General features: G+C 43.2%; 2 protein-coding genes across 5 annotated transcripts; both read right to left on the reverse strand.

Annotated features, from left to right (window-relative positions):
* Positions 1 to 957: 957 nt before the first annotated feature.
* LOC129168145 (cyclin-dependent kinase-like 2) lies at positions 958 to 10,214 on the reverse strand. Its single transcript, XM_054753076.1, has 11 exons — positions 9,967 to 10,214; positions 4,001 to 4,174; positions 3,732 to 3,926; positions 3,479 to 3,663; positions 3,294 to 3,406; positions 3,089 to 3,228; positions 2,935 to 3,023; positions 1,748 to 2,872; positions 1,599 to 1,665; positions 1,381 to 1,534; positions 958 to 1,287 (listed from the first exon to the last, which is right to left on the reverse strand). The coding sequence occupies exons 2-11, from the start codon at positions 4,166 to 4,168 to the stop codon at positions 1,244 to 1,246; spliced, it is 2,280 nt and encodes a 759-aa protein (XP_054609051.1). The 5' UTR covers positions 4,169 to 4,174; positions 9,967 to 10,214; the 3' UTR covers positions 958 to 1,243.
* Positions 10,215 to 12,782: 2,568 nt separating this feature from the next.
* Positions 12,783 to 25,730, reverse strand: LOC129168144 (astrocytic phosphoprotein PEA-15). 4 transcript variants are annotated; one of them, XM_054753075.1, is made up of 5 exons: positions 25,423 to 25,730; positions 22,100 to 22,186; positions 15,378 to 15,555; positions 15,142 to 15,297; positions 12,783 to 13,022 (listed from the first exon to the last, which is right to left on the reverse strand). In XM_054753075.1, exons 3-5 carry the CDS (start codon positions 15,550 to 15,552, stop codon positions 12,958 to 12,960), a joined length of 396 nt encoding a protein of 131 aa, XP_054609050.1. In that variant the 5' UTR covers positions 15,553 to 15,555; positions 22,100 to 22,186; positions 25,423 to 25,730; the 3' UTR covers positions 12,783 to 12,957. The 4 variants fall into 4 exon arrangements, with proteins under 4 accessions (XP_054609050.1, XP_054609049.1, XP_054609048.1 ...); XM_054753074.1 differs by lacking the exon at positions 22,100 to 22,186 and adding an exon at positions 25,196 to 25,290; XM_054753073.1 differs by lacking the exon at positions 22,100 to 22,186 and having other exon boundaries at positions 15,378 to 15,552; positions 25,423 to 25,729.
* Positions 25,731 to 26,405: the final 675 nt, after the last annotated feature.

The following is a 26,405-nucleotide window of genomic DNA, read 5'->3' on the forward strand; positions in this document are numbered from 1 at the left end:
AATTTAATTCAGGCTTTATAAATGTTACATTCTCTGTTAATTGAATTTAATGTAAACAAATTCATTATGGACAGAGTTTCTAGGCTCAGCCAAGGCATTGAGGGAGTCCATTTTGGGGGCCTTCGGATCTCGTCTATGCTATTTGCAGATGATATGGTCCTAATGGCCTCATCGGTCGGCAACCTTCAGCATTTACTGGGGCAGTTCACAGCTGAGTGTGAAGCTTCTGGGATGACACTCAGCACGTCAGGTTCTCAGTCAGAAAAGGGTGGATTGCACCTTTGAATGAGGTCTTTCCTCAGGTGGAGTTAAAAAATCTTTGGTTCTTGTTCATGAGTGAGTAGCCAGATCGGTGCATCATCTGCACTAATGTGGTCATAACGGATTGTCATGGTGGGAAAAAAGGGCTGAACTGGAAGGCTCCTTCACATCGCGGGCAGAGTTGGAACCAATTAACCGCAATAAACGAGGGTCGACTGTATTTTAATATTTTGATTTTATGTACTGATTTTTGAATATGTTTTTTAACATCAACCTGCCAAGGGACTGGCGATTAAAATCACCCATTGGCTACAATCTCACATATTTACCTGTCAAATGATCATCAATATATATTGATATATATTGGTTCTTTATAAATACAGTAAATAACATCTAATCTGTAAATCAAGTTGTGGCAGTTCACCCTGTTGGCAATGGTGAAAGACATGGCAGCTACAGTATTTTGATTAGGAAGAGTTTTATAGAGGGAATTAAAATGATTAAAAATCAAATCTTAATCAGTCAGCTAGGTGATGACACCACACTATTTTTTTAAAATTGTAAGTAATTGTATGCCCTCTTTTCCTCATCTAATTTCCAATACTTAGACATAAATTATTATTATTATTATTATTTTTTTTTCGAGAATGTCTCGATGTCTCCCCAGGAGGAACTGGAAGAGGTGGCCAGAGACTGGGAAGTCTGGACTTCTTCAGTGAGACTGCTGCCGACGCGAAGAACAGTGGTAGAAAATGGATGGATGGATGGGCATCAAGTGTGCTTTAAATGTTCCATCAATGTTTTACTTTTTCAATGAATTGTTTTAAAATGATGTTTGCATAATATTCATTGTTGTGCTTAGGTGGTAAATACAATAAAAATACAAGGAACACATTGTTTGGCTCATGTCTGAATTAGCAACAATTAGCAACATTCTGTATAGTTAGTGTGTGCGTGTGTCTGTGTGTCCGTGATGGAGAGGTTAAAGTGGCGCTCTGTCATTCCTCAGAACCTTGCTGTATTTCCCTAAAAAAAGAGAGTACATACTTTTGTGTTGTAAGCCAGCAGCTATTTCTACTCATTGGACCACAAAAAGTGAATGTTTTTGTTGTGTTGTACCTTCTTTTTCTCTAAGCTCTGGCAGCACTGAACTCCTCACATCCGGGAAATGAACGTCCGACTTTGTTTTGGGCACAACAGAGTCTCCACAGCCACTCTTGTAGCTGTTCTTGCAGCAGTGCGTTAGCGGGAGTAAGGCTGCGTTTCCCATTGCCTGTGGGGGGGAAATGTTTAGAATCCTTGTGGTGTGCACAGGTGGGATGTGCAAGTTGTGTCACCTGTGAGGTGAGCGTTCCCTGAGGTTGTTGAAGCGGCTGACAGTAAAGGCCACTGTGATACCTCCACCTGTAACAAACAGTTGCATGAGAACACTAACAACATATCAATCACCGTGGCAACAGTAAATTAATGGGTTCCTCTTTCCTACCAGAGACCGTGTGCTACAGGTTGGGGTCTTGGATCCAGGTTATCATTGGCAGCCCCACTGATCAAACAACGCATGAGCAGGGTGGGCGTTGATGATTGAGGGGCATATTGAGGGGGTGGAACCAGGGAGGCATCCTCTTCGAATTCACAAACCTCTGTGGCATCCATGTTGTAGTGGAAGAGAGAGCTTCGAGTGGAAGACGTGCAATCTGGTGTCACAGTGACTGAAAGTGAATCCAGAATGGTGGATGCAATAGCATTTGAGTCTTTCTTTGCTTCCGGAAAGCTCTTTGTTGTGTTTCTGGCTTGTCCCACCCAAAACCTGGAGCTGTTCTCTTTATTTGAGCCAACTATTGTCTTCTCAGTTTCCATGACCATGGCTTTAGGAGCTTCAGTCAATAAGAATGTTGCTCTGGATCGTGGGATTATGGATGTTTGAGGTACCTGAAGGTGACTTTGAGCAGCTTTGGTCATTGGGTCCCCCTGCTTCATGTTCTTGTCCGTTGAAAATTCTCCAGCTGTGGAAAGGCACCTTGAAAGTCGGCAGATATCTTGTGAGGGTTTAGTTGAAGGTGGTTTGGCCAGTTTGTGGATGTCCTTAAGAACTGTGGACTGTGCTGAGGGGCCCACAGTGATATTCTTTGAAAGGCTATTTGCAGAAGATGTGTACTGATTGGATGTTTGAACAACATTTGAGGTGGTCTTTGTTGGGTTCCAGGACAAGTTGAAGGTCTTTCTGACATCAAAAGCCATGATGTGGTCTTTTGATGTATGACCTGCGGTGGCTCCTGCTTTACTTTTCATGGTGGTGACCATCTTTGGTCCACTATCCATACTCTTTGATCCTGATATTTTGGGGGATTTGATACCATTCGGTTTTGAGGTCTTCTGACTGGTTTTAGACTGCTTTGAAGGTTGCTTGACTTTTGTTTTCACCACTTTGTCATCTTCCTTCCTGATGTTTTTCTTGTCCTGCATGTCTCCAAGGATGTTTTTAGAATCCTTGCCTCTCCGACTTTGCTCATCGTCTTGGTCTCTTTCTTGTCTTGAGGCTTTGCTTATTTTCGAGAGTGCTGCGTTCTCTCTGTGCTGTTTTTGGATTCTGGCTCTCAGCTCATCCAAAAACCTGAGCAGACCTAGAATTCATCAAGACTTTCCTGGCATGTTTGTCCAAAGAGGAATTGTTACCTGACATGGAAGTCGTCACGTGTAAACAGCGGATGTTCTAGCAGCTCTGAACACCGAACTCGTTTCTCTGGATCCATCTGGAGACATTCCTGGAAGACCACACAAAAGCTGAGATGAAGTTAAAAATGTGCCTGAGCAGGTGTCTGAATGGAACCTGAGCCAGATCCAAAGCGTCAGGTGACACCAATAAGAAGTGCTGCTCCAGAGGAATTCTACTGGAATGTTCTGGCAGCCTGATACCAGAAAATGTGGGATTCTTGTGGAATAACTCCTGGTGATGAGCGGTCAGGTTACCTAAAGGGACAAAGAGAAGAGTTTATAATCCAAAGTGTGGGAAATAATCATTGGATTGGACTTACCAAAGAACCTCACGATGTGGTATATTTGGTCGAGGTCTGAGTCTCCAGGAAAAAGAGGCTGACCTGTTAGCATCTCAACTAGCAAGCAGCCTGCAGCCCACACATCTACCGGTCTGCACACGCGAAACACACACGTGGAAATCTCCATCCATGAGCAGCCTCCATGTCCACACACTATCACCTACTTGCTGTACTTTGTGTCCCCCACCAGCAGTTCAGGAGCTCGGTACCAACGCGTGGCCACGTAGTCTGTGTAGGATCCGCCCCCGGTAGGTGAGGCCACAGTGCGTGCCAGGCCAAAATCGCACAGCTTAACCACGCCCCCCCTGGAGATGAGGACGTTCTCAGGTTTGATGTCACGGTGAATGACCTGCAGGGGAGATGAAGTACAGCCTTACCCAATGTCACTACATGGGGCTCATTCTACTCGTGCCTAACATCTTGTTGGTGGCAGAAGGCAACCCCCCTCAGGATCTGGAAGAAGCACTGCCGGCAGGTGTTCAGGTCCAGTCCTAGCAGATTTTGCTCCAAATCATCCAGCAGAGTGCGCTCCACAAATTCAAAGACTAAATACCAGTGACGCCGATGCTGCCACACGTCCAGGAGGTTCACCAGGTTGTCATGCCTTAGTTTCTTCATGACAACAACAGACAAGAAATTATATTTATACCCTAAATGGACAACCGGGAGGTTTGATTGACAGTTACTCTGAGCAGCTGGATCTCCCTGCGGGCAATTTTCCTCACTGCCTTATCCTCATCAGAGTCCAGGAACTTTTTGATGGCGACCAGGCGGCCTGAGTCACGATGGCGGCACTTGAGCACTGTGCCGTAACTGCCTTTTCCGACTAGACCCAGAGACTCATAGCGCTCCATGCCAACCTGAAGATAACAAACTGCGTGTTGTCAAATTATCCAAGACATGATGTTTTAATTAGGGGATATAGTTTTTATTCAAAGTAAAGTTTGGACATAATAATCAGCATTTCATTTCTTAAATAATCAACACAAGAATTTCCATTTCCTTTTTAGTAAACGAGCAGGCACATGTACATATGTACGTACATGTACAAAAATGTACATATTCTGGACAGAGAAGACAGATGGTTTCAAAGGGGTGAGGGAAGCCAGCTACATCAAGGTTGAGAAACTATCTCTGAACAGGGGGGGAGGTCTGCGACACCACATATCTCCCACATACACTTCTGTCTATTCATCAATTCCTAAAACATTCAATAATTTATCCTTTAACAAATGAACACAACACAGCCACTTTGGCTTCCGGTCCGTCTGTGACCATTGCTACATCTGAATGAAATGCTAACAAGGTCATTCCACCCAAACAACTGTCATTGGCTGGAAGTGGCCCCACTCCACTGCATCTTTTTTTGTGCACCACAAAAGAGTGAAACTGTTCTTTTCCAGGTATGCCTCTACTTTTAGAGGATAAATACTTTGGCTCCTACAGCAACCACTCAGAATAGAGCCGCCCTATCTAGTCAAATTAGAGCTGTACTACCTAGTTATTGAGCATTAACTGATGAAGCCTGTTTGGATTGGAGGCGAAATGTCTTCCAAGACAACCTGTACCTTCCTTTTCTGATTTCTGATTTTGAATCAGTGTCACGCAAATACTCTGAAGTTCAGATTGTGTGTCAAAGCAGAGCTCAGCTCATTTGCATATAGTCTTGCTCATTTTTGGTTAATTGTGTGTGTACTACACTGGTTACATTTGACAGTGTTTCTCCAGTTTATTCAGTGTGTTTGCAGTATATTTTTGTATGGTTATAGCTTCAAATCACTGTAGTCTGTGCGTCATGCGCCTTGAAGTGACGACACCCTCTCTGGTAACCCTTTCAGGAGAAGCAACCTTCCTCTTTTCTTCTTCGGGTGGAGTATATGTTAACACAAAGGGGGGAAACGCATTAGATAGATGGGCATTTATTTATCTGTCAGCCAGCTGACCAAGTTCTTGTCCACAGCTGTCAAACCTTGAGCCCCATTGTAATGACGATAAATGGGGCAGTTATCACGTGGTCTGCAGTCTGCTCTTCCGCACCACACTCACAGGCTGCAGTGGAAGCCATTCCCCATCTGTACAGATGAGCGGAAGAGACCAACGCTGGTTCGAGGGCGGTCGAGCTTGACCCAAGCGGGCCTGGAAAAGCATATTCCTGGTGGTATTGTACTGACATCAGCGATGAAAGCATGGAGTCTGGAAGAACTTTCTTACCACTCCATGTTCCATTTGTAGTCCGCCCAGTGTGCTGCATTGGTGCTTGACTGATTGAGGTCATTTAGAAATTCCAGTGCAGCAGTGACCAATGGGTGTCTCAATTTAAGTTGCTGGTGTCTTCCTGGTGTCCGAAAGGAGGAGACAGGAGGCGGTCGTGCAGGAGATGCCTGGGCTCCAGTGCTCGACATACTAGAGAGAGTGTGGCTCTCTTTCGTCAAAGTTCAGATGGTTGGATACCTGCTAATACGTACAGATTGTCCGTTGGTGTGGGATGCAGGCATCCAGTCACTAAGTGCAAAGAGTTGTTAATTGGCTTGTCTATTTGACGAGTGTGAGCACTACGACACCAAGCGGGAATGCAGTACACAAGTGGCAGAGTGGACCAAAGCAAGGTAAGCTGTGCGGAGGGTCATACCACCAGCACCCCAGCTCGATCAAGCCAGTCGTCTCAAAAGCTCAACGCGTGTTGTTAACTTTTTGCGCAGTGTCTCCAAGTGTCGGTGAAATGTGAGCGCCCTATGTAGTAACTTAATGCTGAGGTATGTTGGTTCGGCAGAGAAGGGCAAAGAACGTCCATCAACAGTGACGTTAAGCTCACATTGTGCCTCCTTGTTGTAAAGGTGGAAAGCTGCCATCACCATTTTGATTACACTGAGCTTCAGCTTCCATTTCTGGAGATAAGTGGATAAAGTCACCATGTCCTGAGTAAGAGACCCCTCTAACGCTTGCCAGTTTCTTGCAGAATGCATGATCGCCAACTCATCCGCGTACACAAATTTTTGGGTGATTGTTGGTGGCAAGTGGCATATATAGATGTTGAATAAGAGGGGAGCCAGGACTGATCCCTGTAGGACGCCATTTCTGAGGCGACGCAACCTGATTTTTGGGCCATAACCATATTCTGATCATTTTAAACATTACCGGAACTTCGTTCCCAGGCGCATTGATTTCACATTGCCGACAGGAGCTACTTCAGTCAACAACAGCAGCATAGAAACAGCGACGACTACTTTTGGACAAATGAGGAACCAGAACCTTGTCTTTTAAGCCTGAATATATGGAGGATGAGCTACAGGTTATCAAGTAACACGCCCCCTTATCCCCCTTAGCACTAGTGCTAAATGTTTCAGTGATAACAGTACACTAGGCCCCCAACTTATGAACACAATTGGTTCCAGACAACCGTTCGCAGGTCAAATTGTTCTTAAGTCGGGGAAAAGGTAATATTACCAATGATATACTGTATGTACTAAATGTACTTGTATACATATACAGTGTATGCGTATGTACAGGTATGTAAATATGAGTATGGATGTAGTAGTAATATTAAACAAGGATAATTATTGAAAAAAACAATAAGAACAATTATATAATAATACGTAATGATAAATGTTATTTACCTTTGAAGAGGAGTGGTCGAGCATACGTCGTTGGTAGTGGAGGAGGAGGAGGAGATATTGAAAAAAAGGACAAATCGTCGTCGTCGGTAGACTCTTCTAAAAGGGGTAGTGTTCTGTGGGTGGCGTAGAATTAAGCAGGCCTATTAACTCTTCATAAACTTTAATCATACGCTCTGTCTGGGTTGTATCATCAGCCTTTCTCTCTCCTCTTCCTCGTCCTCAACCAACCTCCTGTTGGTCCCATTAGCAGTGTCACAGTGCCCTCAACTGGTCAAGCATGTAGCAGTATAAATATGGAGTTATAAGGCAAAATACATGAAAATATAGACCAGTTGGATTGTGTTGGTATCCGCGAATGTTTGCTAGTCGGATGTTCGTAAGTTGGGGACCTAGTGTATAATGAGAAACAGTCAATTACAATGTCTGCTCTCATTGGGATGGCAGTGTCTTACAGCACAAGAGTTGTGCTCCAGTCCTCAGGAAAAAAATACAAATGAGCATATTGTTGAGTATTCGTAACGAAGCTGAAAGCCAGTAGTATCCCCTCTTCTGTTTGTCCCGTTGCAGTGGCTTGAGGCAATGTGAGTGATGCTGAGACGAGCGAGACGTTGTGTTACTCAAGATAAACATAATTCTTCGTGTTAGCCACTACAATAACAATATCGCTGTAGCTGGGTTAATATACAGGTCTGTTATGTAAATGGAACATTGTTACTGTTTTTTGAGAGCTTTTTAGGGCGTTATAGTCGAAATGGGTGGGTCTCATGATGTCCATTGTTAGTTCTGTCATGTTAACTCATTTTCTCGCTTTAGAACGCACAGAAAAGGGAAAGAAATATGCATTCATGTTTCACATAAGGATTGTGGATGATGGGCAAAATTTTTTAAAAAGTGCAGTTTACATCAAAGTGATTTTTTTTCATGGGACTGAGAATTCCTGGCTGCATCCCTGCTACTGGCTATACGATATGAAAAAAAGGAACCATAAAATCACCTTAATTTAGAGAAAAACATATTTTACTTACTTTTTGAAGACTCGTGAAACTTCCAGAGGATGAGACGTGTTCTTTAAGGAGACTTTGGTGAATGCGGTGTCTTCCACTGCTGAGAAAGGCTGCTCGCGTCCAGTGATGTCAATTATTTTAGCTTATCTTAGCCGTCTGACTGTCACACACATACGGGTGAGTGTTAGCCACTTGGCTGCGTTAACTGCCATTTGACGTGAGCTGCCGTGAGCCTTCAAAACTCACCAGACTCCCTCAAGTGTTGTTCTTCAAATGCCGTATTAAAGCTTTTGATGTGCTAACCCCGCAAGATAGTTTTCGTGGCATGTGTTAGCAGTTACTACACGGCAGACATGATTGCTTTTATTTTGAATGAAAGTGGGAAGACGACACTGCCCTAGACGCTACTACCCTGCACGAAAGGGTTGCTGCGGCCTGCAATAATGCTAGCCACAGGTGATTGGCTTTTGTGATCGGTGTTGGAAGGCATTTATCGGCATATGCTGATCACGCAATTTTCGGCCAATACTGATCGGTGGCCAATTCCTAGGTAAAAGTGATATTAAGAGCTCAGTTATCCATTCATTTGTAATTATTTTTGCATAATTTTCTGCATGCAAAACTATAAAATGTGTTTTGTGTTAACATTTTTGGGTGTCTGAAATTGATTAATTGGATTTACGTTATTTTCTTTGGGAAAATTTGCTTTGGTTAGAGTCCGTTTTGGTTTGAGTTGGACCTTCTGGAACAGTTTAATGACGTTAACCAAGGCACCACTGTATATGCTTTCCCAGTTACATGGCGCCCACTGAGGGCAACCATAACTGCGATGTGGCCCACGGTGAAAACGACTTTGATGCCCCTGCTTTAATGCAATGAATGGAGTTTTAAAATTAATGTGGTTAAAATTGTACAGTGCAGTATCTTGAGAATTCACACTCAATTTTGTTTATAATTCCAACTGTTACATTTCAGAAATTGGGAGGGACACATTTTCTCCTGCGTTGTGACTTTCAGTTAACACATTGCCAATCAAGTCTATCCTTGATTCATTGCCAATCTGATTTTCATCAACTGGCCCTACTATAATGGATTAATGTTTAAACACAACTTCACTCCACATAAAACACCCATATGTAATAACCACTATACACTTGTTAATAGGAAATTGATATGGAAGACAGGTACTCTCAAGGAATTTGGTCACATTTTATGGGCAGTGGTGGTGTTTTCTGAACACATGAAAGGTTTTGTGAAAAGTTTCAGTGTTGTTGTACAAGGTGGCAGCAAGAAAATGAAAAACATAGCAATACCTTGGTGACACAAGATATATTCAGAAATAACTTGTCTGAGAATCTTTACACTTAAGATGTTGATTTTTGTGACAGTAGCTCCACCTACAAATATATGAATATGTTATTTAATAAATGCTCTCCAGTTAAAATTAAGAGACTATATCCTTGAAGAATTGACTGTATTAGAAATATGGAAAATAAGCACAAAATACATTACTCCTCCAATTCTTATACAAAAATACAATTTAAGATCATTAATGGACTATACCCTATTAATGATGACTTTTTGTAACGCTGACATAGAAAATGTAGTACATTTATTTTGGGAACGTGACACTGTGCATTTATGTTGGGAATAGTTCTCTCATTAGTGTACTTATTTTCTATTTTCAGTTTTGTAACTGTCTCCATTCACTAGTTTATCCTGATCTCGTCCTGTATTTATGTAGGCTGTAACATGTTGATATGCAAATTGCTCATTCTGGAATTTGTCTAAAATATTGGCTTCAAAGTGTTCAATAAAATACATTTAAAAATACTGTACTTTTACTCCAGTTTTAAGTACAGTTTAATGTAGTACAACACTTCAAAATCACATTATTGTCAATGGTGGAGACAGGCACATACGAGTCCCGCCTTAGAACTTCACACAGAAGCTCCTTGAAAGTTAGCTAGCTAGGCTAGCAGGTTAGCAGCTAGTAGGCTAATTGGTAGCATAGTATTACCTCACAAAACTCACCAAGCAAAGAACGTCTCAAGCGGTTTGGTGACCTTCCGTTGTCGCTGCTTCAATTTGCGGAACTTGTGCAGTCACCAAAAATTGTTTGCGTTATCTCGGTGACCGTCTGTGACCAACGAGTACCTATGGTCATGCGGTTGCTATGGTAACAATTCACTTGACGGTCATGTGTTTCGCAACCGCACTTTCGATTGATTTTGTTAAAATATAATAAAATACAACCTTTTTTTATTAATTAAAACCTATATTACATACGTTTGCAAAATCAATACAAATCAAAATACAAAATCAATTAATTTTAATGTTAGAAATAATTGTATTGAATGCTTATGCCGCAACAACAGCACTGCATTGGAAAAAAACATGAAATAAATGCACAGCCAACATAGTGTAGGTTAGCAAATATATTTAAATATAATACTGTATTTATATTCATTTTAGCACAATGACAAAATGGCATTACATTTGACTCTTAAATCATGACAACAAGCAGCAACTTCACGCTCATTGGAATAAAACAACATTTTGCTGGAAAACCCCCCTCAACAACAATTCAGAATGACTTCCTCCTCCAACAGTTTTATGGCATCATGCAGACTCCAGAACCATCGGCAGAAGTGTTCCACTCATTCTTTGTTAGGAATCCACAGTGTGGAACACTGTACAACATACACAGAAATCCAACATGTCTCTTTGCCAAACCTCAGAATCCCCCATTAAAAAGTCTTCTTACAAGCGGTGACCGTCAACAACAAACACATTTGTAACATTTGCATGGTTTAGTCACAGCACTGCCAGTTAATCAAACATTAGGGCACATAAAAACAATATATTGGCATTAAATAAATTAATCATATCAAATGAACACAGTGGTTGATATTCAAAATACATATTTACATATTCAAATAAAATGGAAAAGAAACAAATTAAAACAGTCTTTAAGCACAAATGACATTTAATCACTAAAATATCCGCCTCTCTGGTTCCATTTTTTAATTCCGCTTTTAAGTTGATATGTACTTGCTGTGGAAAAATCAACATCTGACATCATTTGTCACTGATATGTTGTTCTGCTATGTGCCTCATCGTCAAAATCTGCTTTACCATGGACACTGACAAGCTGCAAGGGGACGCGACAACATGAGAAACAAAAGTAAAGAGAGTTTGCAGTCCCATGTGCAAGGAAAAAGAGTCAACGTGCACGCAAGGGGGTGCAGAAACAAAAGAAATCAACTTCACAAACATTACAGTCACACTCACGCACAAAAGGCTGCCGCTGGAAAGAAATGCACATACAAGAAAAAGAAAGCAAGGTAAAGTAATAATAAATTAAAAAAAGATGGCTGCCTCATCCACATGTGCAATCATGCTGGAATCCAACACTGAAGGCGAAAAGTTCACTTGAATGCCATCAACACAAGGGGATGACCAGTGGCGGATTCTAGCTATGGGTGATATGGGCAATTGCCCAGGGCGCCGGGAAGGGGAAAGAAAAAAAAAAATTTATTTGTGTTCAGTGCTCATTTCCTCATCAAGTCAGGATGTGTGGCAGATGGGCGCCCTCTTCAGGCTGGTTACTTGCGCCCCCATGCTTCTCATACGTCATCAGACATCCACCATGTGATCAAGGCAAACCAGGGGTTTCCAGTCTATATTTGTGTTGTATTTAAAAATGTTTTGCTTGTTTATTATTATATTTTAGATATGTTAATGTCTACATTAATATCGTTAAGAGCATAGACTTTTAAGACGAGCAGTGTCATTTTGTGTATGTGGGGATGGGTGGGGGGCAACCTGGGCAGCCAGAACCGCCACTGGGGATGACACCATTTACAGGTTGCATTCAAGAACACTGGGAAGTCTAACAACGCCACTGTCCACCTTGGAAAAGTGCACTGGAAAATGCCTCTTGAAGAGTTCATTCATTTTTAAATGGGATGCTTTAATGTAAGCACCAAGTAGGATATTCCCGACTTCCCAAAAGGCTCTTGAATGCAGTAGTACACCACACCAAGTAGTTGTAATAGTACACAGAGCTAGTTTGAAGTGCTGTTTGGAACAATGTGCGAGCACGTGAACGAGCTTGAACGCTCCACTTTGTGGATTGTGCACATCATCCATTCATCAGGAGCGTATCATCAAGTAGTGAACTCATGCTGAACAAAGTTAGCAACTTCTTTTTACACAACTACAATGCAACATGCTGCCCCCTACTGGATTCACCAAGACAGGCCATACATTGTTAATCTGCTGAATGCATAATTTAGCACAGGATCTTATTATACTAACCTGACCAATCATGTGACCCATGTACAAAATAACACCTAAATGATGGCGACATTGGCGGTAGACAAAAGTCATCCAACAGAGGGTCAATCAGGGGTCGCGAGACTCAACTTTCACAACAGATGTGTGGGGTACCCCGAGGAGAAGGCCAAAAAAACGCCGGGCGGAGCACACGTCACAATAAGAGTTGTTTTTAAATAGGAAGGTTGGCAAGAGGAGATTCGGATGGTCATGGGGGGCATGGTTCGTGGAGTAAGGCTTTGTCGCGAGGGGGCAGAGACACAGTGTCAGTTAGGCTTCAACAGTCTTGATAGCATTGATTTTGTTCAGACTTTTTTTGTTTCTGCCAGGTTCTAGCCAACAGGCACTCCCAAGATGACACGAGCACTACGTTTTGTTTAGTTAGACAGAACCTTGCAGAGGAAAAAGTACAGACGAGAACCGTCTAGAGTCAACATTCAGAACCTGACTCATGGCAGGAACCTGGATGGTGGATGACAAAAAAAATACTTCTATTGTTTCCTGATTGGTTATAAGTGGTTTGTCAGTGTGTGTGTGTGTGTGTGTGTGTGTGTGTGTGTGTGTGTGTAAGAGCAGAGAAGGAGGGGTGGGGTTTACGTTGATCAGAACCAGACGGTCGGTTGGTCGACTGGCGAACCAGGAGTGAAGGAGTCGGTAGGTGCAAAAGATCCCGGGCAGCTGACTTCACGCCTTTTTGGGGGGAGGAGCCAACTTGATGATCTCGTCTTCAGATGGCTGGCGAATAATGTCTTCATATGGAGGAAACAAAGTGAGACATTATTAGAAGTAGAAGCAGCAAAATCAGCACACTTAATAATGTACTCAAGTGTGACTTTTTAATGGTGTTCTAATAGTAATGTGAGAAAACCTATCATCTCCCTCACTTGTTTGCTCCACTTTTGAGAGAAGAGGCGCTTTTGAAGTTGAGGGTAGGCTTTGCGACACATCTTAAAATGCAGCTTAGAGCTATGTGTTAAAATGTCACTGAAGTGTTAGCACATACTGATGTTTATACTAATGTTTGTGTCCTCCTGTCCAACTCCTTAATGTTACGCTGTATGTGACAAATGGCAACTATTACATTGGACAAGTGCAGAGTTACAGCGTATGTGTCAATAGTGGCTAAGTGCACAATAACACTTTTGGGCGTGGACAAACACAGCTCATTGGCATTAAGGTAAAGACACACTAAACGGCCTGTAGGCGTATGTAGTAGGGCTTTTAAAAAGCACTTTTAAACGGTCTAAATTTCAACATCAAGGCTAGAATTTGGACTTCCTACACTTCCAATAGAGCTGGTCGATGTTATTGATATTTTTCAAATGTCAATATTTCTTTGAAGCACTATATCAAAAACAAAAATATCGTTCACATCGGTATAGACTGCATTTGCGCTGTTCTGTTGTTTCTTCACACAGAGGTCTGTCTCACTCACCACTGCCGTGTGTGTGAGTGCTCCTTAGCGAGGCTGCTGCCTCGCCCACCTCCGTGCTAAATCTGGTGACATTACAAAATCTCTTGGCGACCTATTTTCTCAAACACAACTAGCGACAAATCTAGCTAGCCTTTTCTGGCGTCGTTGGAGAATTTCTGGCATTTGGGAACATAAAAGTGAAAGTAAAGCTCCCGCTGCACGTTGCAGTGGAGAGCCAAGCATCCTCGAGGCGTGACGTCACTGGGGTGGATCTCGTCCTGTTTTACAAAGCGGGATCTCAAATGTAAATGTTTTATAATCTTTATTACTACTAATTACACTCAAGCCTCATTCGGACTCGGTCTCTTACCAAGAATGTGTGATGGAAGAACGATGTGTGATAAACAAGTCCTAACTACAAGATAAAAAGTGGAGGCTGGAGGTGAGTCCGGATGATGGCCAATTTTTAATTAACAAACTAAGAATGAAGTTTATTTGTAGTTCTAAGCGTAATTAAGGTGTTTTTATTCACCTTTTTGTCTCTCTTACGAGAGTCTGCTTTCTAAAAAAAAATAATACTGTTCAAAGTAAAGTATTTTTGAGTTGCTGCTGACATTTAAAAAATGTCCTCTTAAACGGGGCACTTTATTTAATACAGTCATGGAAAAAATCACCCTTGTTACTTAGGCCGCACAGTGGTCTAGTGGTTAGCACGTTGGCCAATACAGGAACAGCCTGAAGATTGGGAAGACCTGGGTTCGATTTCCCCTGGGCATTTCTGTGTGGAGTTTGCATGTTCTCCCCATGTGCACATGGGTTTTCTCCGGGCACTCCGGCTTCCTCCCACATTCCCAAAAACATGCAGGTGAGGTTAATTGGCGACTCTAAATTGTCCATAGGTATGACTGTGAGTGTGAATGGTTGTTTGTCTATATGTGCCCTGCAATTGGCTGGCGACCGCCTGTTGCCTGAAGTCAGCTGGGATAGGCTCCAGCGACCCTAATGAGGATTGCTGGATGAAGCGGTATAGAAAATGGATGGATGGACCCTTGTTTCTTCAGTTTCTTGTTCATTTTAATGCCTGATCCAACTAAAGGTAGCTTTGTTTGGACAAATATAACAATGACAACAACAAAAATCATAAGAGTAAAATGTTTTGGCAGTACAATGCTATAGCTATTCATGTAAGAAATTAAGTGATTTTGGTTCCAATATACTGATTGGTGAAAAATGCAATATGGGACTTGCGTTGTATGCAGTTGTGCTATTATGTTTGGCCACAAGAGGGCAGACATCAGCTGTGGCTTCAGAGGCAACGATAGAGGAGTATAAACTTTTTCCAATTGCGAGCCGCAAATGGCGCCGAGCTCGCGCACTGAACACCCGTGGACTACACAGATAAGTATTTCTAAGAAAAATCAGAGCGAGACATCCAGCGATAATGACTGCCTGACCTTTGTACTTCTTGGCCGAGGGGATGCGCGTCAGCTTGGTGTCGATCTCGTCGTCCTCGGAGATCTTCAGCACCGTGGTGCGGTACTCGATGACGCGAGTTAGCAGGTCGGGCCGCCGCGAAATCTCAAAGATGTGCTCTATGTAGGACAGGTTGTCTGTGGGGAAGGCCCGCAGAGAGATCAGACATCACAGCATGATTAGATGGATCCGTTTGTGTTGCGTTTGTGTGTCTCACCCTGGGCCAGCTTGTCGTTCTTCTCCAGGTAGCTGAACCATTCCTTGGAGGACGTGATGACGTTGCTCTGGTCCTCAGGGATGTCCTCCTTGCATGCGGACTTGAGCTGCTCCAGGTCCTCGTTGGTGATGTTGTCAGACAGGTCGCTAAGCAAAGAGCTGTACTCCGCCGCCATCTTCTGGACGACACAACACAACGCAACATTTGGCTCAAGATAGACATTCAAACACGCAATGCATCATGGGTGCCAGATGGCGAACGCCGTGACCTATTTAGCATAGCTGCTGTTGCCTGGCTCTACCATAAGAGGTCGCCAAAGCATTTGATTTAACTTTACAATGCCAGTAAATAACATGTCATTCATAGCAATAACAATACTACCATTTAATGTATGTGATGTGCATTTTAGAAACACACAAAAGTGATGATGACAAAGCATTTTTTTAATACTGAATGATGTGACTGATCTGAGCTGCACAACAATGACAAGGCGCTTTTCCTCTGACAGCGTGAGTGCGCGCGCTCGCTTTGCACCACAATGGATCAGCACTGCTATTGTGCACAATTGGGGCACAAGAAGAAGACAACAATGAACAGAGCAGCTACATCTTGTTCCACCCCCACAACCCCGGCCAACCACCCTTGGTTTGGTTTCATTTTATAGTGAACGCCAATGTAAACTTTGAGCAATACTGTCATCTATTCCAATAAAAGCACCAGGGCAAGCAAAACTGCATTTATGGTATGACAGGCTGACACCCCCACCCTAGGCCAGGCCACACCCCCCCCCACCTCAACTGGGGACGAGCGTGACACTGCGTCCACACATAAGAGGGCCAGTATGCTTCACATTCTCATGCACACAAACACGCTTTTGTCTGCTCTGTGCGTGCAAAGATGCATGCACTTAAAGTACAAAATTAGCAATAAAGGAGCAAAGCTTAAGCAGACACATTAAAAACCTGTAACAGGTTTCTACATGAGTACATTTAGCTAAACAACTTGCTAATAATAAATAGCAATTTACTTGACATGAAAAAGATATTTTCTATTTTATTGTATTACTTTATTGTTGTGTTTTGTAATAATCAAGTACATTACATGGCTGTACATTTATCCATCCATCCATTTTCTATGCCGCTTCTCCTCATTAGGATCGTGGGGGTATGCTGGAGCCTATCCCAGCTAACTTTGGGTGACAGGTGGGGTACACCCTGGACCCAATCGCAGGGCACATATAGACAAACAACCATTCACACCTATGGACAATTTAGAGTCGTCAATTAACCTAACATGCATGTTTTTGGAATGTGGGAGGAAACCGGAGTACCCGGAGAAAACCCACACACGCATGGGGAGAACATGCAAACTCCGCACAGAAATGCCCAACGGAGATTCGAACCCATGTCTTCCCGATCTCTGGACTGTGACTGTGTGGCCAACATGCTAACCACTAGACCACCGTGCGGCCCGCTGTACATTTATTTATATATCAATTAATTTATTATAATATAATCAAATTTATTGTATTGCATTCATTGTATGTCATTGTATTCTCAGGAATGCTTCATCACTTCAGGCTCAAAGACTAGACACACAAAGACTAGACACACACCAACCAGCCAGACCACATCGGACTGCTCCAGTCTGAGAGCTTGGTGCAAGATCCAATCTATTTATCCTTTAAAAGGAGGAGACAGGTCCAGACAGGAATAATTGACTTTTATGAACAATGTAAGTACAATATTAATGTCACTAAATTATTAGTTTACCTAGTTTTATGGTTCAACATGACCTTTAACTGTACTGCACATTATTATTATTACACTTATTTTGAATGATTATTCTACTTCAACTCCAACACTGATGACCAACAAGTCCATTCACGCTGGCTGGTTGGTTACCATGGAGACCAGGCCTGGCTTTGCCTTGAGGCCCTGGAGACAGTTACCTAGCGACAGCCAGGACAGAGTTCTCACTCCTTTCAGAATAAAAGCCCACACCGTCCTGGGCTTTGCGTGGAGACGAGGTTTCAGTCGTTACCATGGCAACTGAATTGGTGGCTAAAAAAAACCCCTCTCTGATCGAGGGGAAAAAAGGACAAAGTATTTTGTAACTTGACGATCTGACGAGATGATATTTTTGTCTTTGGTCACATGCGTTGCTGTGGCCTCTGAGTGACATACTCATCTCAGGTCAAAGCTAGCTTAAAATGAAGCAAATAAATAACTTTTTAGAGCAGATGTTACATTTGGCAAAGGCACATTCATTTAATGCCACCATCTGCTGTGCGCACAAGTGCGTGCGCAGCCTGGCGTCCTGCCCTCTACGGGTCCAGCGTCAAAACCACATTATTCTTCCGCCATGATTGTCTCAGTTTTGCTTCACAACACTTCCTCTCAGATACTCTTTGTTGTAACAACTTCCTCCTCACCAGGGGCAACTTGGGGAGTACAGGAGCGGGACAGGCGAAGGGGATTATGGCAGAGCGTGGTCCACAGTGGCGTCCAATGACGGCGCCAGTGCCTATCAGCCAAAAGGCGTCAAAAAGAGAGAAAGGAGGAAGCGCTAATCTGTGTAGAAGAATGTAGGCCAGTGGCCCACTTCTCATGGATGAGGAAAGAAGATTTGTACACATCTGTGCAATGAAACATGGCTTTTTTGCTCCTTTGACACGCCTGTGACATGCAATTTATATACATACTATATATAGACTCCTGATCAAAGTCTTTTAGATTAGCTCATTCGCTGAAGAAAAATAATATGATCTAACTCACAGCTCCCGCATCAGCAGCTGACTGACTGCCATTTGGCAGAGCTCCAGAATTTTATTTTAAGATGTGTAGCAAAGCATGCTTTGCTTTTCTTTTTCCTTTCCACAAGGAAGTGGGTGGTTACACGAGGAGGGCTCATCAAGCTAGGGGTGTGTCAGACTTGTTTCATGTCCATGAGGAAGCGTTTTCCTTCACAACGTCATGACAAGCCGCAACTTCAAAAGCTAGTGTTGGAGCGCATCTTCTCGCAAAAGTGGGGCAAACAAGTGAGAGAGATGATGGACTTTTCTCACGTTTGGGGCTCACAAACAGGCTCTAGTGAAACATATTAGTGCGAAAACACCATTAAAAACTTACTGTTGCATAACCAGTGGTGTAAAAATGTTTCTTTCCAAATGAGTTAGTGCATGTTAAATGAAGTCTGACACCATTTGGGGGCGCACTGGAGAAGGTCGCTTGTTTAAGTGAATGATTCGCACAACCACCAACAGTATGCATGTTGTTTTAAACTCTGTTCACATATGTTTCTGTCATTTTACTGCGAGCTACTGCACACAGCGTCAGCAGGCAGGGAGCGCGTGTGTGTGCGTGTGTGTGTGTGTGTGTGTGGGCAGCTACACACACGCGCGAGCACACACACACAAACTGTGGGCGCCTCATGGATGTGTCCTGCATGCAGATAGCAAGCGTATTTATTTGTTAGTAGTGCAGGCTTGCGTGACGCCAGAGAGCAAAGGTCAGCGAGGTAGTGGGAGGGTGAGAGAAAGCGGAGGCAAAAACAGAGACAAGGTTCTATAAACCCGCAGGAATGCTTCGACACAGACGCACTTCCTGGACGGTGTTTAGGAAGAGGAAGGCAGCAGTGAAAAGTGGAGCTAATCTGCTCAGCTTTGTTTTATCATTTTCCTCCCCTTGAGTGCAAAGAGCTCATCCTCATAGATGTGCACGAATCAGCATCACTTCTATTCTTGGATACGTGATCAAGGATGCTTCAATCATCTTGAACACACCAGGAGACACTGATCAGCAGAGTGCCTTTTGGTCATGACTGGATGACCTCTCAGCCACAGGAGTCGAGCCAAGCCAGACAAAGCCAGCGTGCAGTCACGCAGCCGCCATCAGCCCTAATTCATTAATCCATTAAAATCCTCCATGCAGCTACTGTAAACTATAGTGCAAGCAAGCCGGTGACTTTCAGCACCTGATGAGCGGGCCACACTGAAGATAGAAGATGATGGCGATACAAAGTCATGTGAGAGAGAATGGTAAAAAAAAATTGAATTCAATTGATAATACATTAACAGAACAATGCTAATTTTATAGCATCAGCTTTCTGTGAACAGCTTTAGGGATTATGTTAGCGGCTAACGCTAACAGCTCCAGGAACCAATGCAAGGGACCACAGGTCATTCACAATAGCAGTTAATGGTAATGACAAAAGGAAGAAATAAAGCAACCTGGCAACCTGGCCACAGGAAGCAGAAGCAGTGACTGAACCTGGTAATGAGTGTTAGCAGCTCATGCTCATCGCTCCAGCAACCAATGAGAAGGTAATTCATGTTTGCTCCAAGAACCAATGCAAGGAGCAGGTCATTTAGAGTGACCAAACATCCTGTTTTCCGAGGACATGTCCTGTTTTCACATCCTAACCTTTTTTTTTTTTTTTTAGAATGCAATGAAAACATCTTTTTCATTGGCCCGTGAAATTGATTGGCATAAGGCCGTTGTGACGCGATCCCTAAGAGGCTACAGTGTGGGCAGCTTTTTGAATTAGTGTTGCCAAAAAGCCAAAGAAAAAGCAAAGCATATGCACAAATGAATCCTCTGACGCCTGCCAAGATGAGGTCTCGTACAATTGGGGACGTCATGCACAATGGCGGTTAAAACTCCCAAGTTCTGTACGAGCGACTTTAGTGGGAACAATTTTGCTGAAAACATTGGTGACATTCCATACCCTAACAAGTGTTTGACCTCAGGTTCCTGTGTCATTCTCTTTTTGGAATCATTTTTGTCCCAAATTTTGAACGTTCTCCCATTAAAATTTGTGTCTTTGGTTATAGATAGTATTTTGTAATATAACAATTTTCTATCCACACAGAGGAGGCATAGTTTAAATGTATTGAAACTATAAGGGATCTTTGATTGCACTTTCAGAATCATTTGAGTATCTCATTGCTGGGCCGAGCGTCTTGGTTTTTACTCGCGTCTAATAACTAGTAACAGCCCCAAGAGCCAATGCAGGGAGCAGGTAATTCATGTTAGCAGCTTATGCTAACAGCTACAGGAACCAATGCAGGAAGCAGTTCATTCACATTAACAGTGATGCAGCAGCTTGATGGCTGATTCCAATGTCAGTGTATGATAACATAACATACGCATGCAGAACGACAGCAGAAGCAAATGTCAGTGTGTCACACTAAACGCGAGGCCGACGCTTCATTAACGTTTCAGCTTTGCCGAGGATAAAAATATCTCAGTGCCTCTGGGAGGATGAGGATGAGGAGGGGAGGGGCTGAGATAAAATGAGGGTGTAAGAGTCCATTCCCCCCTCCCGCTGTGAAGGAGCACGCACGAGTGACATGGTTTTTTGTTTTTGGAGTCAAAAATATCCTTCGCCTCCTGTCATCATCTCACTGCCTAGGAAGATAATTCTGACCTTCGACCTCTGATAGTACTATCTTACCTTACAACATTGACTCTCAAACTGTACGACCAGCGGTACGTGAAGTAACGGATGCCATATATCAGACACAACAGGAGCGCACAAATGTTAGCAACACGAGCACAGTAGTGTGAGCTACAGTGCTAACATTAGTGACACTTCAACAGCAACATCATGCTAGGTGAGCCTATTTGCTGACGAAAAACCAAGATAAAAAAGCTCCCATGTTTGTAGCTTACTGACAGATAGTAATTTAAGATGTGCAGCAAAACCTGCTGTCCTCTGCGAACTACAAGTACAAGCCACTTATGTGAAGCTCAACCGTGATGGTAGGCAGCATAAAATGGTGACTAAAAGCTAAATATTTTATGAGGTAGTTCTTGGTGTAAAATATTTGCTCTAATGACACAAACGCCTGGCCGCATGGTGGCCTAGTCGTTAGCATGTTGGTCACACATTTAGGAGATCTGGAAGGTCTGGGTTGGAATCTCCATTGGACATCTCTGCGTGAAGTTTGCATGTTCTCCCCGTGCATGCGTTTTCTCCCCCCACACTCCAAAAATACGCATGTTCGGTTAATTGGCTCCAGCACACTCTACCCTGATTACGCGGCATAGAAAATGAATGAAAACGATTGACACCCGGCAATAGAGCTTAAACCGGGAGTGGATGTGCTCCAGATGCAGGAAAAGGAAGCGGATCTCATCAAGCATGCACGCATACACACACAATGTGTAACAATACAAAAGTTAAGGCAGCGTCTAGCTTTGTTTGACAGGAAAGGGCAGAGGAGGAGCTGAATGTGTGTGTGTTTTGATGACCTGTGAGCTGGAGGCGGAGCTTAGCAACTTCCTGTGTGGCTCATTCACTCTGGACGATGCACAACACAACAGGAAGACGGACAAGAGAGCTATGCAAACAAATGGGCCACTTCATTGACATGTGGCACCTGTGTGGTGCATTCAAACAACCGTGGAAAATACAATGAGCCGCAAATAGACCCAAGTGGTTCTGAATCCTAAAAAAAAAGAGCTGGTTGGTCACATGATTCCTCCTAATAAAAGTGGGATTACATAAGAGCTTCTCGTCTGGGCTTTGTGTAGCGCTGCAGCACATTAGTGGACAACCACGCAGGTACACGACTCCCTGGAGGGTCACACACACTATATATACACACACACACACACAGACACTTTCAACCACAGCAAGCAGCCCTGCAAAGGATTAGAAAAAAACCACACACTCCGCAGGTGCCCTGAAGGCATCTCAGCCAAACAGGAAGTTACCTCGCTCGCTGTCAAGTTAGATGACACTTCTCGCGTACTTGAATGCACCGCAGAGATCTTCTGTGATGACTGTCAACTTTTCAATTCCTATGATTAAAACAACACACACACACACACACACACACACACACACACACACACACATGCATACACAAATCCAATCACATCAGCTCTTATCAAATCCACTCATAGCCACTGAGGCGTTTGATTTGGCGCCGAGCTGCCAAGTGGATTACGCATGCAAACAAAGTGGAGTGTACTGGATGCTGCAGAGAAGCAGACATTTAAAGAAGTAGGTTTTTGGCGGTGTAGGCAGCGCTCAGCAACCTGACCACGCAGCCCACCTGGAGGGAAGCAGCAACAACACTCACTGCAGGAAGTCAAGCTTGGTCAATCAAATTGGCGGGAACTGGGAGTGGGACCTTTGGAAAGAAGCAACGTGTTGTTGCTGGCATTTTGCAAGAAGTCAAGCGACCCAGCAATGCAGGGTCCCATACTACACTATTTTTCACCATTTTGTCCCATAATAGTGTATTGGAAGTGTGTTGTCCCAATCTAGCACTGATGCTGGAATTTAAATTGTTTAAAAGTGCTTTCTGCAAGCCCTACTGCGAACACACCATTGTCTGTAGCTTTAATGCTAATGAGATGTGTTTGTCCATGCCTGTCTCTTATTGAGTGAGCGTCTCCAAGAAGCGCTATTGCGCACTTTATCCACTTTTTGCATATACACTGCAACTCTGCACTTGCCCAACGTAATATCACATACAACAATGCATCTTTAAGGTTAACATATACCGTAGGTTAGCCTATTTGGTGAAGAAAACCATAATGATCCAATTTACAGCTACCACCAGGGGTGGACTAGAACTAAAACTTGGACCTAGACTTTTTTGTCCAGCCTGGCCCCCTAAATCGGCGCGCAGAGCCTGTGCCAACACTACTATACGGAATTATATTCTGGAGTCTTGAATAAATAAATAAAAGTGAAATCATTCATGGGTGGGCTCAGCAGGCTGCTGGGGTCTCTGGTGAGATCATGTCCACAGGAGAGGTTGTGTCGGCTACTGGGCCTGCGGTCTGTCACAAATTCAATTCAATTCATTTATATAGCACCAAATCACAACAACAGTTTTCTCATGGCACGTTACACATTAGGGTCACACTCATAAATGAAAAATGAGAACCAACTGAAACCCTAATGGTCAACTGTGTCGAATGCTGCTGTAAGGTCTAATAAAGCTAATACTGAAACAAGGCCTTTGTCTGAGGCGGTGAGGAGGTCGTTCATAATTTTTACGAGTGCTGTTTCTGTGCTGTGGTGTATCCCAAGTCCTGACTGAAAGACCTCTAGTAGATGATTGTTTTGAAGGAAATGGTACAATTGTTTGGCAACTGCTTTCTCAAGGATCTTGGACAAAAATGGAAGGTTGGATATTGGTTAGATTTTCTAGGAAGCGGCGATGGCATCTTTCAATTTATTAGTACGGTACTTTTATCTGATAGGCGTCTGGTAAATACTGGTGTGAAGTTAGCTAGTTTGGAATTCAAATGTGAGTAGAAAATGGTCACAAAACAGGATTTTGTGTAAATATTGTTAAGTGTTTAACACCAATGGCATAAGTCACGACGAGATCAAGTGTGTGATTATCTACTACCTGGGAGAACTCAGAATAGCCTTGAATAGTGAAGTGAATGTCCATATGAATGTTAAAGTCACCCACCATGATTATTTTATCTATACTATGTGCTAGACTTCATAGAAAATCCTGGAAATCTGTTAAAAACCAATAAGACAAGGTCGCAGGTACAAGTGGACGAATTGAGTTTTGTCTGTAGGATGGCTGGGCTTTCTGTTAGAGATAAGGTGAGCAGCACTATCATCCGGGAGAAACTCAGAGTAGAACCGCTCCTCCCCCGCATTGAAAGGAGCCAGATGAGGTGGCTCGGGAATTTAGTTAGGATGCTTCCATGGCCAATCACACGTTACACAAGCTAATTGATGAGCTTATGGGTGGTCTAAAGGGAAACAGGCTTCAACTTCAGCAGCCGTTTTCCCCACTGGTCTTAGTCCTTGACCTATCTCAACTTCCATTTAAGATGTGTAGTGAAGCCTGATTCTTTTGGGGGAGTTTTACAAGGTGGTGGGCATATATACAGGGTGGGCTCATCTAGCTGGGGCTGGTCAGAGGAGATATCATGTCCATAAGGAGGTTTTTCCTTCATGAAGTAATGAAAAGCTGCAACTTCAAAAGAGAGCGTTTGAGCAACTCTTCTCTCAAAAAATAGAGCAAACAAGTGAGAGATGATTGTTGTCGCATTTCATGAACATCATTATAAAGCCTATTTTGCATAATAGGGGACCTTTAACTAAAAAAAAAAAAAAAAAAAACAGTATTCTTGCTCTCATTTTTCACCTAACAGTACTCTGACAAGGAAAACATACCGAACTATGTAACCTTTGAACCTAAAGGTCCAAACTTCCTGCCTGGATTGTCAGTTCAAACCCTCCAGGAAGCCACAAGTCAGTTTCATCTTCATCATTTCAACTCTTCCAAAGCACGAGTTTTTCAACTGCAGGATGTGGATCACTTGATGGTTCCAAGTAAAAGCAGGAGGAGTCATGGGAACATTTGGAATGATCTCCTTTTGTTTGGCCTGTTTTTACACTCATATTCACCACAAACCACAAACATTCACAACACCACGACAACTGAAACAACAGGAAGTGAACAACGGGAAAGCTGAGTCGCGTCCCTGAGGACGGCTCGATCTCCGAAAAGCTGAGTCAAGGTGTCCACACACACACACACACACACACACACACACACACACACACACACACACACGCACACGCACACGCACACGCACGCACACGCACACGCACGCACGCACACACACGTTTGGGCTACATGTGGTCAAGCGTAACCAGGAATCTAACAATATTTATTCCAAACGATGCATTCAATGACTTCCTGATTTCCCAAAATACAGTGCCTCAGCTGACCTCTTTTTTGGTCGTTTTCTCTCTCTCTCTCACACACACACACACACACACACATTTCCATTCATAAATGACAAATGTATTGCACTCACGGGACGGCCTCTAATGCAGTACGGATGCCAAACCAATCCAATTGGTTCAATTAATGGTGTGTTTAACGCCCTATGGAGAATGGGATAACTGACCACTTGCAGGAGGACAATGTAGGAGGAGGAAGGAGAACAGGAAGAAGAAGAAGAGGAGGAGGAGAGTCACGTAGCGGCATGCCAGCTGCTTCAATTATTTATTTTCATGAAGAAAATAAAAATAATATACTTACAGTAAAGAAGGAAGGACGTGGAATAATCTGAGTCGGAACCGGGTCAGACGAAAGACAGAGTTGGTGGGAGGTTTTTTTTTTTTTTTTAAAGTCCAGTCCCTCACTGTCACAATGCTGGTGATGATGATGAAGAGGGTCGAGGGGAGGGGGGCGTCATCAGCGTGGGAAAAGCGGCCGTGACGTGTACACACCGAGCTGAGGACGGTCGTGACTTCTCTCGACGCCGAGTGTGAGCGGCAAGCCGGCGGCCAAGCGTGGAAACGCCTTTCCCCCCACCTCTCTCTATCTCTTTTCTCTCTTCCTCCCCCACCTCTCTCTCTCTTCTCTGTCACGGTTCGCACGCTGGCTGAAGCGTCCACAGATCGTTTGTAAGCGACAGTGTCTCACTCCAATGAACCAGCCCTTAATTTTTTTGCACACCAAGCAGAGGTAGAAAGAGTATTAAAACGTAAATGTTTTATACTCAAGTACAAAAATCTACTCAAGTGAGTATAAGAAAATTACTTTTAGGAACTCTCCTGTGCACTGCAAAACCAGGTGTTCTTTAAAGTGCAAAAATAAAATAAGTCACAATTTCCTGCAGCTAGATCCTCTTCATGAACATGAATGAAAAAAAATTATCATCACCCCCATTTGTTTGCTCCACTTTTGAGAGAAGACTGTCAGCTTTGACGTTGTTTTCTTTTCATGACATCATGAAGGGAAAAACTCTGACCTGCCTCTAGATAGTTGAGCCTGCACTGTGTATATGTCACAGGAGCCCAAGGGCCCCTGTATGCAGAGACAGGCACAGAAGTGAAGTAAAAAAGGTTGCAAAAAGGATAAACAAAAAGTGTCGGCGACAAAAAGCAGCATCAAGGGAAAGAGTATAATAAAAAAAATCACAAAGCAAAGCCACACAAAAAAACAAGGTAAAAAGAAAACAAAGCTAGATGAAAATACAAAGTACAAAGTGGTAATGAGCAAGACTAAAGTCGTGGAGT

The sequence above is a fragment of the Dunckerocampus dactyliophorus genome, chromosome 15, assembly GCF_027744805.1.
Source record: "Dunckerocampus dactyliophorus isolate RoL2022-P2 chromosome 15, RoL_Ddac_1.1, whole genome shotgun sequence".
Lineage (NCBI taxonomy): Eukaryota > Metazoa > Chordata > Actinopteri > Syngnathiformes > Syngnathidae > Dunckerocampus > Dunckerocampus dactyliophorus.

Excerpts from the sequence above, each read along its gene's own strand:
- LOC129168145 (XM_054753076.1), bottom strand. The coding sequence starts at position 4,168 with ATGGAGCGCTATGAGTCTCTGGGTCTAGTCGGAAAAGGCAGTTACGGC. Across the intron at positions 3,927-4,000 it reads GGGAGATCCAGCTGCTCAGA|AAACTAAGGCATGACAACCT; the intron begins GTAACTGTCAAT and ends GTTGTCATGAAG. Across the intron at positions 2,873-2,934 it reads CGTGACGACTTCCATGTCAG|GTTTTTGGATGAGCTGAGAG; the intron begins GTAACAATTCCT and ends AGGTCTGCTCAG.
- LOC129168144 (XM_054753075.1), bottom strand. The coding sequence starts at position 15,552 with ATGGCGGCGGAGTACAGCTCTTTGCTTAGCGACCTGTCTGACAACATC. Across the intron at positions 15,298-15,377 it reads GAACGACAAGCTGGCCCAGG|ACAACCTGTCCTACATAGAG; the intron begins GTGAGACACACA and ends CCTTCCCCACAG. Across the intron at positions 13,023-15,141 it reads CTCGGCCAAGAAGTACAAAG|ACATTATTCGCCAGCCATCT; the intron begins GTCAGGCAGTCA and ends CTCCATATGAAG.